The sequence below is a fragment of the Salmo trutta genome, chromosome 22, assembly GCF_901001165.1.
Source record: "Salmo trutta chromosome 22, fSalTru1.1, whole genome shotgun sequence".
NCBI classification, from domain to species: Eukaryota; Metazoa; Chordata; class Actinopteri; order Salmoniformes; family Salmonidae; genus Salmo; species Salmo trutta.
This window is the reverse complement of record NC_042978.1, coordinates 31,984,324-32,001,970: the sequence shown is the minus strand read 5'-3', so window position 1 is coordinate 32,001,970 and position 17,647 is coordinate 31,984,324. Positions and strand designations below refer to the sequence as shown.

Below are 17,647 nucleotides of genomic sequence, written 5' to 3'. Positions count from 1 at the left end.
TGAGGAGATATATAGTACACCTACTATAAGAGTGTGAGGAGATATATAGTACACCTACTAGAAGAGTGTGAGGAGATATATAGTACACCTACTAGAAGAGTGTGAGGAGATATATAGTACACCTACTATAAGAGTGTGAGGAGATACAGTCTATAGTACACCTACTATAAGAGTGTGAGGAGATATATAGTACACCTACTATAAGAGTGTGAGGAGATATATAGTACACCTACTATAAGAGTGTGAGGAGATATATAGTACACCTACTATAAGAGTGTGAGGAGATATATAGTACACCTACTATAAGAGTGTGAGGAGATATATAGTACACCTACTATAAGAGTGTGAGGAGATATATAGTACACCTACTAGAAGAGTGTGAGGAGATATATAGTACACCTAATATAAGAGTGTGAGGAGATATATAGTACACCTACTAGAAGAGTGTGAGGAGATATATAGTACACCTACTAGAAGAGTGTGAGGAGATACAGTCTATAGTACACCTACTATAAGAGTGTGAGGAGATATATAGTACACCTACTATAAGAGTGTGAGGAGATACAGTCTATAGTACACCTACTATAAGAGTGTGAGGAGATATATAGTACACCTACTATAAGAGTGTGAGGAGATATATAGTACACTTACTATAAGAGTGTGAGGAGATATATAGTACACTTACTATAAGAGTGTGAGGAGATATATAGTACACCTACTATAAGAGTGTGAGGAGATATATAGTACACCTACTATAAGAGTGTGAGGAGATATATAGTACACCTACTAGAAGAGTGTGAGGAGATATATAGTACACCTACTATAAGACTGTGAGGAGATATATAGTACACCTACTATAAGAGTGTGAGGAGATATATAGTACACCTACTAGAAGAGTGTGAGGAGATATATAGTACACCTACTAGAAGAGTGTGAGGAGATATATAGTACACCTACTATAAGAGTGTGAGGAGATACAGTCTATAGTACACCTACTAGAAGAGTGTGAGGAGATATATAGTACACCTACTAGAAGAGTGTGAGGAGATATATAGTACACCTACTATAAGAGTGTGAGGAGATATATAGTATACCTACTAGAAGAGTGTGAGGAGATATATAGTACACCTACTAGAAGAGTGTGAGGAGATATATAGTACACCTACTATAAGAGTGTGAGGAGATATATAGTACACCTACTATAAGAGTGTGAGGAGATATATAGTACACCTACTAGAAGAGTGTGAGGAGATATATAGTACACCTACTAGAAGAGTGTGAGGAGATATATAGTACACCTACTATAAGAGTGTGAGGAGATACAGTCTATAGTACACCTACTAGAAGAGTGTGAGGAGATATATAGTACACCTACTAGAAGAGTGTGAGGAGATATATAGTACACCTACTAGAAGAGTGTGAGGAGATATATAGTACACCTACTATAAGAGTGTGAGGAGATACAGTCTATAGTACACCTACTAGAAGAGTGTGAGGAGATATATAGTACACCTACTAGAAGAGTGTGAGGAGATATATAGTACACCTACTATAAGAGTGTGAGGAGATATATAGTACACCTACTAGAAGAGTGTGAGGAGATATATAGTACACCTACTAGAAGAGTGTGAGGAGATATATAGTACACCTACTATAAGAGTGTGAGGAGATACAGTCTATAGTACACCTACTATAAGAGTGTGAGGAGATACAGTCTATAGTACACCTACTATAAGAGTGTGAGGAGATATATAGTACACTTACTATAAGAGTGTGAGGAGATATATAGTACACCTACTATAAGAGTGTGAGGAGATATATAGTACACCTACTATAAGAGTGTGAGGAGATATATAGTACACCTACTAGAAGAGTGTGAGGAGATATATAGTACACCTACTATAAGAGTGTGAGGAGATATATAGTACACCTACTATAAGAGTGTGAGGAGATATATAGTACACCTACTAGAAGAGTGTGAGGAGATATATAGTACACCTACTAGAAGAGTGTGAGGAGATATATAGTACACCTACTATAAGAGTGTGAGGAGATACAGTCTATAGTACACCTACTAGAAGAGTGTGAGGAGATATATAGTACACCTACTAGAAGAGTGTGAGGAGATATATAGTACACCTACTATAAGAGTGTGAGGAGATATATAGTACACCTACTAGAAGAGTGTGAGGAGATATATAGTACACCTACTAGAAGAGTGTGAGGAGATATATAGTACACCTACTATAAGAGTGTGAGGAGATATATAGTACACCTACTATAAGAGTGTGAGGAGATATATAGTACACCTACTAGAAGAGTGTGAGGAGATATATAGTACACCTACTAGAAGAGTGTGAGGAGATACAGTCTATAGTACACCTACTAGAAGAGTGTGAGGAGATATATAGTACACCTACTAGAAGAGTGTGAGGAGATATATAGTACACCTACTATAAGAGTGTGAGGAGATATATAGTACACCTACTAGAAGAGTGTGAGGAGATATATAGTACACCTACTAGAAGAGTGTGAGGAGATATATAGTACACCTACTAGAAGAGTGTGAGGAGATATATAGTACACCTACTATAAGAGTGTGAGGAGATATATAGTACACCTACTAGAAGAGTGTGAGGAGATATATAGTACACCTACTAGAAGAGTGTGAGGAGATATATAGTACACCTACTATAAGAGTGTGAGGAGATACAGTCTATAGTACACCTACTAGAAGAGTGTGAGGAGATATATAGTACACCTACTATAAGAGTGTGAGGAGATATATAGTACACCTACTATAAGAGTGTGAGGAGATACAGTCTATAGTACACCTACTAGAAGAGTGTGAGGAGATATATAGTACACCTACTATAAGAGTGTGAGGAGATATATAGTACACCTACTATAAGAGTGTGAAGAGATACAGTCTATGGTACACCTACTCCATTCTGTCTGCACAGCAGTACCAGTAGATTCCAAAGGAGGGCAGCAGAGCCCTTGTCTTGTAGCTTTTCATTTTTCATGCAGGCTTCTGCCTTCTGGTGGGCAAAAGAGATGGCATCTACTTTGTGCAGGTCTTCCCTTTGAAGGAGGAGAAAAAACGCCAGTTGAAAGAAATACACACATAATACTAATAGCCACCATTATGACAGTAAACCTTCGTTGTTGTCAATCCATTTTGTGTGCCTGTTTTTACTGTCTCTAGAACAGTTTTATGTAGTTATTTCGTCAGTGTCTCCTACTTTGCATGCATAGACAATACATGATCACATACAGAGTAGCATGGATGTTTGGATATTGTGTTTAAGAGTGTAAAATACCTAGCCAGTGGCCCAGGAAATTCTCTCATGTCCTGCTGCTCCTGTGTTTCCCCCAGAATGATCTGCAGACAGAACACACAGACAGCCTCTCAGTAACACATTAACAGAAACTTCTCACACACCAGCTCAATACTGATAAAAACAGCTCAACAGTTCCTCAAAACCGAAACTAATCGGCCAGTAATTTAGCCATTCCTTGATGATTACTCTATTCACTAGAATGATAGCGGCCTCTTCCTATAACCTGCTAGTTCACCACAACAATTCTGCCATGTAGATATATCCTACTATTCTCCGTACTGATTCTGTCCTGCTCCTTTAACCTAGAACTATACCTCGAGACTGTGTAGTTCCACCTTCCCTGGGTCTCCCTGCATGGCCAGACCAGGACTGACCCGGATCAACTGTCCAGCTGGACCAAAGCTGACCAGAGCATGGGGCAAAGTGTATTTCAGAGGGGCAGTCACCTGGGGAATAGCTGCATACTCTAAGGAGAGAACATGCATTATTATCATTCATAATATTATCCCTTTCATGGGAGATATTCATTGTGCTGTAATGAGTGCTCATTAGACTTGAGGATGGCAAGTTAGCCTCATTGTGGTCTTTTGTTATTAGCGGAATACAACCAACCCTACAGAGAAGAGCATGACATTAGAATGTGATCCCTGTTTCTAAGAGACAGACCTGTAACTCAATGATTACCTGTGTCTGCTATGCTCCAGGTGGTTTGTGGGGCAGGCTCAGTCTGTTCAGCACCGTTGATGTACTGGCTCAACTCATAGCTACTGGAGGACAAGCCTGAGGCCTTGGAGATGGCCAGAGCCCCTTCGGCATAACAGCAGGCCTGGGAAACAAAATCAGTCAAATCAAGATAGGAGAATGGGCAGGGATGGAGAACATCATACGACTAAGTTCACAAAGTAAATATTCACCAAAGTGGGCAAATCTCCACCAGCATCCCCATTCTCTTTAGAACGATCTTCATCAGAACCTCTGAAGTCATGCTGAGAGCTCGCTCTTCGCTGGTCATACCTGAAAAATAATTAGAAGAAGAAGAAGAAGAAATAGGGTTGAATTCATGCCCTTCAATGAACGGAATATCATGAATCTCACATCTTTCTGTCTAACCTTTGTTGTTCTGGGTAGCCACTGCCAGTCTGGTCCTGCTCATATCTCCTCTCCTGATACTGGTCAGATCTCCACTGTTCCTGGGGAGGCCATTGACCTGCATCTGGATCATATCAATTACAGAGAATTGTATCAATCATGTTGCTTTACTTGCACATAGTTATTGTTTAGTTTTGTTTCTTTACACATTAATTACCTTTGTACTGTGCTGCATATGTTGAAATAAAATTGAATTAAATGTTATTGGTCGCGTACACACATTATCGTAGGTGCAGCGAAATGTTTATGTTTCTAGCTCACCTAACAATACAAAACAATACACACAAATCCCCCAAAATCTAAGAAAGGAATTAAGAAATATAAGAATGAGCAATGTCAGAGTCCGGAACATGAATATATATGTATATGATAGTGTGTATAGACAGTATGGACAGTATATGATTAGAAAAGGTGTGTACAACAGTAGTTATTTACGATGAGCCTTGACTAGAAAACAGTATATACATATGAAGTGGGTAAAACAGTATGTAAACATTATTAAAGTGACCAGTGTTCAATGTCTATATACATAGGGCAGCAGTCTCTAAGATGCAGGGTAGAGTACCGGGTAGTAGCCGGTTAGTAACAGTGACTAAGTTCAGTTCAGGGTACTGGGCAGAGGCTGGCTAGCGGTGACTATTTAACAGCCTGACAGCCTGGAGATAGAAGCTGTTTTTCAGTCTCTCAGTCCCAGCTTTGATGCACCTGTACTTTCTCTGACTTCTAGATGGTAGCGGGGTGAACACGCCATGGCTCAGGTGGCCGAGGTCCTTGATGATCTTCATGGCCTTCCTGTGTCATGGAAGGCAGGCACTGTGCCCCCAGTGATATGTTGGGCTGAACGCACCACCCTCTGGAGAGCCCTATGTTTACGGACGGTGCAATTGCCGTACCAGACAGTGATACAGCCCAACAGGATGCTCTCAATGGTGCATCTGTAGAAGTTTGTGAGTGTCCTAGGGGCCAAGCTGAATTTCTTCAGCCTCCTGAGGTTGAAGAGGCACTGTTGCGCCTTCTTAACTACACTCTCTGTGTGGAAGGACCATTTCAGGTTGTCAGTGATGTGCACACCAAGGAACTTGAATCTTTTCACCCTCTCCACTGCAGCTCTGTGCTCTCTCTGCTGTCTCCTGAAGACCACGATCAGCTCCTTTGTTTCAGTTAACGTATTTTTCTGGCACCAGTCTGCCAGGGCCCTCCCCTCCTCCCTGTAGACTGTCTCGTCATTGTTGGTAATCAGGCCTACTACTGTTGTGTCGTCTGCAAACTTGATGATTGAGTTGCTGATGTGCGTGGCCACGCAGTCATGGGTTAACATGGAGTACAGGAGGGGGCTGAGCAAGCACCCTTGTGGGGCCTCCATGTTGAGGATCAGCGTAGGGGAGGTGTTGTTGCAATTTAGCAGACGCTCTTATCCAGTGTGACTTACAAGAGCTATTAGGGTTAAGTGCCTTGCTCAAGGTGACATTGACAGATGTTTCACCTAGTCAGCTCGGGGGTTCAAACTAGCAACCTTTCGGTTACTGTCCCAATGTTCTTAACCATTAGGCTACCTGCCACCCTATTTATAACTCTGATAATAGCTTAAGTTGCTTGGCAAGCAGGAGTGTAATACTTGAGTAATATAATTCATCAGTGTAATCCACTGATAACAATATGTCAGTACCTGGGTAATGTCCTTTGTAATAGCCCTGGTCATAGTAGCCATAGTCCTGACTATGGTCCCAGTAAATCTGGGGTGGGTAGTCATATGCTTGCCTGTAAACAATAAGATAATATAAAGATATCATAGATCCATTTCTGATCATATAAAGATGAATAATTTATTAAAAACTGTATCTTACATGCTGACCACACCACTCGAGTTGCAAAATACATTTACACATACATATTATTCAATCATTGCAACCCACACTGCTCGCGTGTGTAAATGAGCATCTACGTAGCCAGGCGCTAAAATAGAACTTGGTTCTATTTGCGACACTTGACGCGCTGCAAGTCCCGCCTCTCCCAACTCCTCATTGGTTTTTAGGAGCATATACCCACGTGGGTAATTGAAAGATGAACTGAGGTCCACACTCCCGTCCAGTTGGTAGTGGTAATGCACCTTAAAGTTGGTTGCCAACCGCCATCTAAAGTTCAAAGAAGAAGAAGCTTGAAGGAGGAGAAATTACTAGAAACAAACTCGGTTTACCCTTTTATCTGTGGATTATGTCGGAGTAGAGGACCTTGTGCATTTCTGGTAAAATAACAACCCAATGTTTATATCCCTGGACAAATTAGCTAGCAACAGTAAGCTAGCTAGCTAAATTGCCATATATGTTTAATGCTTTTCAACCTGTCCCCAAATGAATATAGTTGGTTCAGAGTTAGTTTTTATATTTCAACCTGCGTGTCCTGATCATGTCTGGTGTGGGTGGACAAAATCAACATGGGCACGATGGCGGACGCGTGCGCGAGCGGTCTGGTCAGCATGTTAAGGTCCACATAATAAATAGCTGGCATTTCACATGTGTCACCACCAAACCACAACAACTAATACTGAGAGATCCAGTAGTTTAACATTTTCCTCAATGAATAGTGGATAGTTACAGTTACAGTCAGTTTTTCTTTTTTATATACTTTATTTGTAAGTTTTCAAATTGAGACATAGAGACATTGACATTTGACAATAATATAATAAGTAACAGTCAGTTTCTGTGTACAAACCTTGAATGGGGTCTGGAGTGTTGTGGCTCTGGTCTGATGTAACCCATCGTGGAATGGGGTCTGTCATAAGCTGTTCTGTAGTGGGGAGTGCTGTAAGAGCTGAGAGAGAAATCTAGAGGCGGTCTGGAAGGGGGAGGGCTGGTGAGGTAGACCCTGTAGCGAGGGTCCTGGTGGGACCACTGCCTCTCCCTGGGGTCCGGTGGTGGTGGGTAGTGCCCAGCGATAGCGTCCCCAACATTTGGTGCTGGTGGGTAGTGCCCGGTTCCAGTCCCCTGGTGAGGGTGAGCAGGCCGATGGTAGTCCTCTCTCTCCCTGGGTCTCTGTGGGTGACGACCAGGGCCTGGCTTGGTCCAGTGGTGACTTTTGGGGTCCATGATGACCACTCTTTATGTTGAGAGGAGAATGCTTCAATACCTGAGAAGAATAATGGATCATCAGTACTTTCACATGAAAAGGATTGGTAGAGCTCTCTGAGGAAATCTCTGGAGCATTACAATCAATTAAGGACAGATCAAAATTGACTTGGGTGGAGGGCTGGTCCAAAATAGGGGAAGGTTGCCAAAGTTTTTTTTTTGCTTTGGGGAGGGTAGTGCCTTTTTGGTGTGTCATTGCGCCTTAAAGATCAGTCAAGACATGAGACATGCAGCTCAAACAGCTCCCCTATTGATCTCTAAATTAACTAGATAGCAGATGCCCCTCTTCACATTTCTCAAAATAGTAAAAAAAATTATAATAATTTGATTCATTTAATTCATATGAAAATATAATTTTTAAACGATTCTTTTTGACAAATTGAATGATGTGCTTCACAATTGTAGTTAAAAATCTGCATAAAAACTATTTGCACATTTTCCCACCAGAGATGTTTCCATCAGATTGACTTGTTGCAGATAAAAGGCTGTGCATGATGACAGAGTGCACATAAAAATAACTTTTGCAGTTAAATTCCCATGTACCGAATAAAAAAATAAAAGTAAAATGGGTTTCCATCGCATTTTCAAGTCTACTGATTGTTTTCTCACAATTATTTTTTGTTATATAGTGAGTGTGCTCACTCTGGTATTGGCATATGCGCTCTAGCCAGCCAACAGGGTGCAGGGCGCAGATTGGGTGCTGTTGGCTAGAGTGCACGTATATCCTACATTATGAGATTATTATGGGCAAAAGACCAAGTATATTTTTATTTGTCAAATGGCAGACAAGCATTGATCATAACATCACCAGAATAAGACCCTCAATATTTATTGGAAAGGAACATCAAGCTCATCGCCTTGCACTTTCACCACCCTGTGAAATTCATCATAAATTATTTCATCTGTAGCCTAATAAACGGCATGCTTTCCCAGAGGAGTCGTAGTGGGAGGACCACACTACATGTCATCGCGTGACTCCAAGATTACTTTGATATGAGGGTTATTATATCAATATTTCAACATAAAAGCGTTTCCACCGACATTTCACGCACAATTCCTTTTACCAACAGAAAAAGATCCCACCTTTTCTAGTGTACTTTGTTTTGTCGACATTTGGCAAGTTTCCATCAGGCCTGTCATGACATTTTTTATTCAACATGCACTTTGTTCGTGTAAAAAGGAGGAGGGGGCAGTGTTGCAAACCTTGCTATGAGCCACGTTACAATTCCAAGCAAGTGGGTTAACCCTATTGGCATGATGCGTAGGGTGTTTGTCTTTCACACTAGCGACCCAAATTGTAATCTCGACAGATTTTAAGGTCTAGAAAGGAACAGTAGAGGACAGTCTAGCTGTATTTTAACTTCTGATACTTATGCGCTGCCTGTTACCGATCATCACTCTCCCAAGTTGTCCTATATAGTGCAGACACATAGGCCTATTTTCCAATCAGGCCCAGATATTCAGGAAATGGATTACTGTTCTCCTAGCAGCAGGATATTATGCTGGCAGAACAATCGCAGATGTTTTTCCTCAAAATAAGAGTCCCCCTGCAAAGACACAGTGACTTTAGGGAATATTGATTTTCTTTAGCACTCTAGTGCAGTGTGTCAGCCTCCTGTCCAATCGGAGAGGCTATTCCTCGACCTAGAACCTAACGCTTCAATATAGCCTAAATATTTGTAGTTTAACTTTTTAAATGTTTTACCTTTTCTGTGTGGCATAAACACAACCAGTTACAATGCAATACACTGTAATAGACTGTACATGGGATAAATATTGGCTTGTAGAGAGATCCGTTTTCTACCTGTCTCAGCTAAAGTGGGGTGGGAAATACTCAGTAGAGTCTCTACTTACGAATGATGTGTAGTTTTGAAGGGGGACTGGGTCATAGACATATACATTTGTCCTGCATGTTATATTAATCCCAAAACAATAACTGAATGTACTGTTGTTGTGTTGAATATCAGTTGTAAAGATATAACACTTTGACACTTTGTTATCTTACTATGTTAGCTTCCAGTGTGACAAAAATGTAAACAAAGTCAAAGACACAATGTAAACAATGATGGACTGACATACCTGTTAACGACCTAGATGAACCTAATGGTGATGGTAATGGACCATTTAACACATTTAAATCAACCCAAGGCCACTTTTGACTTGTGCCAAAAAATGCATCAGGTCAATCGCTTGAACTGACAAATAAAAGATATTTTTTAGGTAGTATCGTAGTAAAATAATGTTGCTATAGATTTATATCAACCCAGTTATGCATAGCCTTTCAAACATTTTCTTAAACCCACTTTGGTCGCAATTGTCATTTGTGAGAAAATACAAGGGATTATTAAATTATTAATCCGGTGTTTCTATGTCAAATGGTTTTTATATTTTTCAGACTTCTGTGATGTATATAAAGTGCAATTATGTAGTGCAAACTCAACATTGAATACATTTCAACTCTATAACTGACATGGTACAGGTGTCTTCTTTTTTAAAGCCCATAACCATGTGTGTGAGGTGTATACTTCTGTTTCAAAGTAGATTTGTTTAGGACTACCAAGAAACACTCAGGGTGACCCTGATTTAACCCACTGCAGTAAAAGGTTAAGCAATGACTACAACTGGTTCAATGACCGAATACTTGAGGGGTACAATGGTCTTTTGAAGCCGCATGTGAAGGAACAATATGCGTTAATGTCCCCTTTGTCTTTTGCGAGTCAGGAATTACAGTCTATTTTGTGAGAGCAAAGAGGTTATGCCAAATGTGCCTGGAACGGTGAACAATTGGTGGCATTTTGAGCATGTGATATTGCCTGTGAACGTAAAGTCACATTAGACAGTTATAGTCATAGATATGCAACACCTTCCTAATATCAATTAGTCGGGGCATGAACGAAAGCGTTCCACAGGGATGCTGGCCCATGTTGACTCCAATACTTCCCACAGTTGTGTCAAGTTTGCTGGATGTTCTTTGGGTGGTGGACCATTCGTGATACACACGGGAAACTGTTGAGTGCTCAAAGACATTTAACATTTTTTGTCTTGCCCATTCACCCTCTGAATGGCACATACACAATCCATGTCTCAATTGTCTCAAGGCCTAAAAATCATTATTTAACCTGTCTCCTCTCCTTCATTAACAGGTGACATCAATAAGGGATCATAGCTTTCACCTACAGTAGAGTCACCTGGTCAATCTATGTCATGGAAAGAGCAGGTGTTCCTAATGTTTTGTGTACTCTGTGTATTTAGTAGCAGTAATTGCATTACATTAAATCTTAAAATGATGTATTCCTTAAGCCAGAAAGAACGAGAATTAAAGGATACACTACTTCTACTTCAGAAATACCTGGCATTACAGTATCTGGCAATGCATGGTGTTGTGGTAGATGTGACATTTTCTCATCGGTGTCCCTATTTTAGAAAACAGTCAGATGGTAGTAGTTGTGGTGTTTATGTGTGCTTTTTCTCATAAACAGTCTTATTAGAGGGAAACGTGAATACGCGTTGTCACAATGGCATGCGAGAGAATGTTTTATATGACTGATCAGAGAGAAAATTACAACGTAATACATTTTAAACTCTACAGAAAATGCCTTTGCTGGCCTTGATAGATAATCATCACATATCTGTTGTATGTATTATCGTATAATCTTGTCTCTGATATTGGTTTTGAAAACTTGGTTAATAGGCCTTTACTGTATACTGCTAACATTGATAGAGATACAAAACACAGAGGCATATAACTTGTAAATAATGTTCTCTATTGTTGTTCTGAATGCTTGATTATACAGTATAGTGTTAGCCTTGTAGCCTTGTTGTCTCATGTAATGCATTTTAAACTCTACAAAAACTGCCTTTTCTGACCTTAATCAATAATCATTACAATATAGCTTGTAAATAATCTTGTCTCTGTTATAATTTGTAAAACCATTTAATAGGTCTAATAACCTTCACATATTGGCCTACAACTTAATCATTTATCATTTTCTCCATTGCTGTTTAGAAAGTGTGATTATACTGTTTCCTAATAGCTGGGTTAATATTCATTACATTTAACATATAAATAAAATTGATTTTCATTTTGATAAAATAGTGTTGCCTTTGTGTGTTTTTTGTTGTTGTCTTTATTGACGTCAGGACCATGGATAGCACCAGATCATTTAAAGCTGTGTTGCTGGACATGTATAACACAGTCCCCCTCCAAAACTACACATGTTTGGTTATTAGAGACCCTACTGAGTATTTCCCACCCCACTTTAGCTGAGACAGGTAGAAAAGTTATCTCTCGACAACCCAATATGTATCCCATGTACAGTATTACAGTGTATTGCATTGGGGGCTATGGAAGGGGTGGAGAACAAGGTGCTGTTGGATATGTAGGACACAGTACCCCTCCAAAACTACACATATTTGGTTATTAGAGAACCTACTGAGTATTTTCCACCTTACTATAGCTGAGACAGGTAGAAAAGTTATCTCTACAGACCAATATTTTCAACATACCAGTGCCAATATAGTACTTTTTTCATTAATGGTAAAAATATTTTTTTAACCATATTTGTTATTTGTTTTAATAAATTACTCATTGCCTTTTCTTGTTGGCAAAATAAAAGTGGCCATTGATTAAAATTACATATATTTTGAATGAGTTATCCACATTGCAATGTTTTGAAATGCGGGCTTTTATTTTGAAGGTTGGGTCATTACCATACAAACTTGACATCATCATTTGTGCTTCTGGCAGAATACTAGTGCTACATGGTTAGGCTAACTTAGACCATACATGTTCACATTTGGTCAATATCATGTGTAGCCTACAGATAATAAAATAAAAGCCTGTGAAGGGCATTTGTCCTTTGTCTAAACGAGAGATATCTTGAAATTGAGATTGAGAACCTATTTTCGAGAGAGAACTGTCAATCTTGATTTCTGCAACATAAACCAACAAGACTATAGCTACCTACCAATACATACATGCACACGTACTTTGTCTTTCCTTGACAGCGCATTTAACATTCTATTAATAATTTTCTTAACAAAAAAATACCAAATATATTTGTAAAGTTCAAACTTACAGTTCACATCTTTTCAAAGCGCTTCCACCCAGCCAGTCGCAGTCAAAGTTCATCTGCCACATAATTTCACTGGAAAAGAAACACACAACATTAAATAAACCGACCCGAACTTGACAGATAAAGTTCTCAGGGGTACAAAGTCCAACAGTCCAAATGAGCAGGTAAATAAAAGCATGGCGTAAGCGAGGTATGTTCAGTAGATAACAAGGGCCAAATTGCGCATTACAATTAGAGCTTGCATTTGCGCAAATGTAAAATAGTTTCATATATATATATAATAAACGTTTCATTGATAGAAAAAAGATATATAAAATATTGTACCCATCTATCAAAATGTATTTCTAAACAAATGTCTAATCTGTGGCCCCGACAAAATCCCGATGCACGTTGTTCAAACAATTGTTAGTAAACATATACTGGCACACACCCTTGACAGCAGAACCGTTGTAATAAACATGAGATTACTTTTAAGAAGAGATTAGGCTACTTTGAATTACTTACATCATGTCTCTATATGTATCATTTGCGATATTTTGTGTCTGTGAAAGATAACTGTATCCATTTGCATGTTTACATTTTTTTTTATTATTTGGATGTCTGGACATGCCACGTTGCGTTGAACACCGGGCGGTTGACAGTGGAAATGGGGAAAAAAAACACCCACCAGCGCATACCATTTAGCTGGATGTTGGTATCCTAAAACCTCCATATTGGGAAGGGAAAAAGTTAGAGGACTGTCTCCCACATAAGTGAGGACCTGAAAGCACAGAGTGGCTATGAAATGAGACTAGGGAGGACCATGTGTAGGTCTACTGGTTGGTGTCTTCTGTGGACAAATCACTATGAACTTTTGCATAGCTGTTATTATATCAAGTGTATATCAAATATCTTAAAAGAGTGTGCTGACCAAATTTAAATGAGCTATTTCAAGAGAAGGCAAGGAGTTTCTAAACCATAGGCCTTCTATACACGCTTTGGCAAGGCGTCTTGTATACATCCGCTATGAGATCATTGTTGGAATCACAGCAAATGGAGATCACATCTATTTGATGTGCTCTGCTTGAGTTTCTCCCCACTCATTGGTTGAATCAACGTTGTTTCCACGTAATTTCAATGAATTAACGTTGAATTGACGTCTGTGCCCAGTGGGTTGTGATGCGATGACATTTCAGAAAGTTTAGAATGGTGAATTAGCCTTCAAAGCAAACGGGTATAAAATATGTAGGCTATAATAACAACTGTAAATAAAACGTATTGTCCACAACTCTGCACAGTATCAGTGTGCATTTACCACGAATATACAATGAAATAGTTAGCCACTGATGAATTTCATTGTTTTTCCAGCAGTCGTCGCAGTTTACCAAGGAAGTTACATAGGTGTACTGATACCTGGGGGGCGCTCCTCATTCACGTCAAACACCGTGGAATTAGCATGTGACCAATGGGGTTTGATATGCAAATATGAGGCGTCGAACTCCACCTTCCACGGTGAACTGTGGGGAAATATGAGAAAAGAGCAGACACAAGGTCGCGAACTTAACTCCGACGTGGAGAGACCATCTGTGGATATCCTGTCTTCAACGTGGATATTTTCTAATGTGCAATATGACTTTTGAGGAAACCAGCGGAGAAAACTCTACAGAAAGGTAGCTAGCTGAGATAATTTTTTGCAACTTTTTGAAAATGAAAGCTTCAGTTTTCAGCTAAATTTACTTCATTTGGCAAGCAAGCCAGTTATAGCAGCTATGTGATGTCAATGTCCCGGTATGGACGAGCGTTTGGCTGAGCATGTCTAAGCTAACCTAGTTAGCTATGCAGTTAGCTAGATAGGTAGGTAGTTATATACTTTCTAGAATGTTGCAAACTGACTAAATATCGATACTTAGTTTTTTGTCCATGTATCACCCACCATCAATATGCTTCTTTGTTGTTGTGCAACCTCAGGATGGATTCGGTGGCTAAAGCACTGGAGGAGGTCCTCAGCTCCGCGTTACCTCAGGGTTGCATCACTGTCGGGGTATACGAGGCAGCCAAATCACTCAATGTGTAAGTAGATAGCAAATGAAGCACATTCAGCAATATTATAACGTTATTAGCTAGTAATAAATCCATTGTGAAATAACTAAATGCAAGGAGTGAAGTACATTATGTTTCAATATATCCTTACGCAATGAAACTGTAATAAACATTCTGGCAACTAAATTAATATATTCTGCTTGTTTTAACAAATTGTGTTGTCATTTAAATCATCAGTGACCCGGATAATGTGGTGTTGTGCCTCCTGGCTACGGACGAGGAACAGGTAGAAGACGTGGCCCTCCAGATCCACTTCACCCTTATCCAGGCGTTCTGCTGCGAGAACGACATCAACATCCTGCGGGTCAGCAACATGAGGCGCCTCGCTGAGATCCTTGGAGGAGTGAAGTCAGGAGGAGAGCCAATGGACATGCACTGTGTACTAGTTACTGTACGTGTCATTACATTATTCATACTCCCCATATCCCTGCACTAAACAGTGCTAGACTTTTATATCAGTTACTCAGCTGGGATCTCTGCAGGTGTGGCACTTTTAACCTGGACCGAGTTCATTATGCCAGCTAGGTTATTCATTTTTATTTGTGGATGCTCAAGATTTGCAGGTCAAGGGCTTTGAATACAGAATCAAAGGCCTAGATGCAAACAAATATTTGATTTTAATGGCCACAACATCTGGTCTAGTAGTTTTATGTCTTCATTCATTGCTCTGCTCTTTTAAATTGAATCCAGCTGACTGCAACCACCTGATCTGTAGTGATGTGATGCGTAGTGGTCTGACGTAGCTTACGCTGACTGCAGTACTGCAAGGGATCTGACTCCAGTTACTCGGACTGCGTCCAAATGGCATAGGAATAGGGTGCCATTTGGGATGTAATCTATACATTTGTGGCTGAGTTGGCAGAGCGATGTGTACTCTAGCTGCTCTTCCTGTGGGCCAGTAGTATTTCTTCAAACACACATTCCAGGAAATGAAGCTGAGAAAAAGGATGAATGATTGCATGTTTGCAGAGCGATTCTTAGAATGCAGAAGTCAGCATGGAGACATTTTTATGCCCTGCTCATACACTTCCTTAGTAGTGATCTGATCTATGAAGCACACTAGCAGGCCATACAGATCATATAGGATCTTAATTTGATCCCCCTGTTGCAGAACCTTCCTGCAATTCAAGAAATGTAAAACTTGTAATGTATTTGAGGTTTAAAAAGGCTTCTGAAGTTTTGTAATTTCTACTTAGAAATGTCAGACTTGATTTTCCCTTGTATCAACCCCTATCAACCCCTACAAAAATGTAAATGAATTATAATCCACATAATACTTTACATTTCCTGTTGCTACAGGAATATTTTTCCTGCTGTAGCAAACTGGCTCTACTTGTCACTGTAACCACACCAGTTGCAGAGAACCCTTATCTTATTATGGTTGTTAGAAATCACTTGTTATCCCTATATTTGATGAATATATTTAGAAAGCACAGCAGTAGATGTGTGCTGATTAACTGTGTAAGCAGTTATGGTAACCATACTCACTTGCAGAGAACCCCTTACGCCTAACTGATTAGGGTTGTTCTTACACATGTATTAGGTCTGTATTTGAATGCATATGTTTTTAGAAAGCAGCATTAGCCTGACTGTGTTTTCCCTTCCTCTTCACAGAACCCCCAGTTGACCACGTGGAAGGACCCAGCACTGAGCAAAGTGAATCTCTTCTGTAGAGACAGTCGAATCCTGGACCAGTGGGTCCCCATCATCAACCTACCTGACTGATGACTCTACCCATGTTGGGCACTTTATATGGAAACATCGCACACTGCACTAGATCTGTGTATTAACCCCTTTGTTGGACCTCTCATGAACAACCTTGATTCTGCCAGAGGGAGATAGAGGACCAGGAAATCTCCCCAAAAATAACAAGAAAATCTCCAACTCCAACAAAACTTGCTGGATCAGTGTGGATTTTATGCAGAGGTTTCGGCTGAGGAAGAGTGATTCAGCGTTCTGGGTACCAAGACTGCCATGGTAACAATGATGACTGTAATCACAAGGCAACGGTTGGTCATTGGGATGACTGTGCCCTCCTTTCCGGGAAGAAAGCCATTACAGGAAGCTGAATCATGTGAGCACACACAACAGAACACACAAGACACAGGCGGTGGTGAGCAGAGCAGAGAACACTAGGCAGCAGGGGATTGGAATCTACTGAAGGATCAGAAAACTGACTCCAAGGACTGGACCGGACTCAATTTAACCGGACAGGATGTTACTGAACTGGACTGGAGTAGTCTGGACTACAGGTTGGATAATGCCTCAAGGAAAGTGGACAAATCTCAACTGTAATTTATATGATGTTGATCATCCCTGAATTGTTGTTTTGAGAATTATTTAAATAAAAAAAGGGAAGATATTGTCAGGAAAAAGCAATGTATTGACTTAAACATTAACTTGTTTTGTTTTAATTAATATGTTTGCGTTAATTTAATGAATTGTATTTATGTTGCAATGTTCATCAACAGCTACCTTTGTAGAGAAATAAACAGAACTGAACTAAACATTTAATTGGTTTGCTTGTTTGGAATTAATGCAGTGAGTTATGGGTATCATTCTGCAGGTTTTTCATTAACCTGTAAGCAACATCACTCACAGGACTAATAATGCATCTACATTTACATTTTAGTCATTTAGCAGACGCTCTTATCCAGAGCGACTTACAGTAGTGAATGCATACATTTCATACATTTTTTCTCCGTACTGGTTTCTCCATCTCTGTCAAGGCAGTGGAAAACAGGCATTGAACAAGGATTATGTTTGCACCAAGCTTGGTCAAAGAGGCTTTTCACCGAGGTCACTAGATAATCCAGCACAATTCCAGCTGCAGCACCTTTTGTCATTTCACGAAGGTAGTGTTTTCTTTCTCAGCTGC

General features: G+C 39.9%; 2 protein-coding genes across 4 annotated transcripts in view; one reads left to right on the top strand and one right to left on the bottom strand.

Annotated features, from left to right (window-relative positions):
• The window catches only part of sec16b (SEC16 homolog B, endoplasmic reticulum export factor), a 44,458-nt gene extending 31,149 nt beyond the window's left edge, over window positions 1-13,309 (bottom strand). Inside the window, exons 1-10 of one of the 2 annotated variants that reach the window (XM_029707725.1) lie at window positions 13,195-13,309; window positions 12,694-12,762; window positions 7,203-7,616; window positions 6,160-6,251; window positions 4,455-4,557; window positions 4,259-4,358; window positions 4,029-4,170; window positions 3,659-3,810; window positions 3,324-3,385; window positions 2,946-3,084 (exon numbers count right to left, since the gene is read on the bottom strand). In XM_029707725.1, the coding sequence (XP_029563585.1) occupies window positions 2,946-3,084; window positions 3,324-3,385; window positions 3,659-3,810; window positions 4,029-4,170; window positions 4,259-4,358; window positions 4,455-4,557; window positions 6,160-6,251; window positions 7,203-7,576 (1,164 nt within the window). In that variant the 5' untranslated portion in view covers window positions 7,577-7,616; window positions 12,694-12,762; window positions 13,195-13,309. Of the gene's footprint in view, window positions 1-2,945; window positions 3,085-3,323; window positions 3,386-3,658; window positions 3,811-4,028; window positions 4,171-4,258; window positions 4,359-4,454; window positions 4,558-6,159; window positions 6,252-7,202; window positions 7,617-12,693; window positions 12,826-13,194 lie in introns of those variants that run through there. The other variant, XM_029707724.1, reaches the window with a different exon arrangement.
• Window positions 13,310-14,183: 874 nt separating this feature from the next.
• gadd45ab (growth arrest and DNA-damage-inducible, alpha, b) lies at window positions 14,184-17,283 on the top strand. Of its 2 annotated transcripts, none has more exons than XM_029707752.1 (4): window positions 14,184-14,339; window positions 14,638-14,739; window positions 14,947-15,160; window positions 16,384-17,283. In XM_029707752.1, the coding sequence occupies exons 1-4, from the start codon at window positions 14,290-14,292 to the stop codon at window positions 16,492-16,494; spliced, it is 477 nt and encodes a 158-aa protein (XP_029563612.1). In that variant the 5' UTR covers window positions 14,184-14,289; the 3' UTR covers window positions 16,495-17,283. The 2 variants fall into 2 exon arrangements, with proteins under 2 accessions (XP_029563612.1, XP_029563614.1); XM_029707754.1 differs by lacking the exon at window positions 14,184-14,339 and adding an exon at window positions 14,355-14,523.
• Window positions 17,284-17,647: the final 364 nt, after the last annotated feature.

What these genes read in the sequence shown, in the direction of transcription:
- gadd45ab (XM_029707752.1), top strand. Translation starts at nt 14,290, where the DNA reads ATGTGCAATATGACTTTTGAGGAAACCAGCGGAGAAAACTCTACAGAA. An exon ending in GGAGAAAACTCTACAGAAAG is followed by an intron (nt 14,340 to 14,637) that starts GTAGCTAGCTGA and finishes GTGCAACCTCAG; the next exon opens with GATGGATTCGGTGGCTAAAG. An exon ending in GCAGCCAAATCACTCAATGT is followed by an intron (nt 14,740 to 14,946) that starts GTAAGTAGATAG and finishes TTAAATCATCAG; the next exon opens with TGACCCGGATAATGTGGTGT.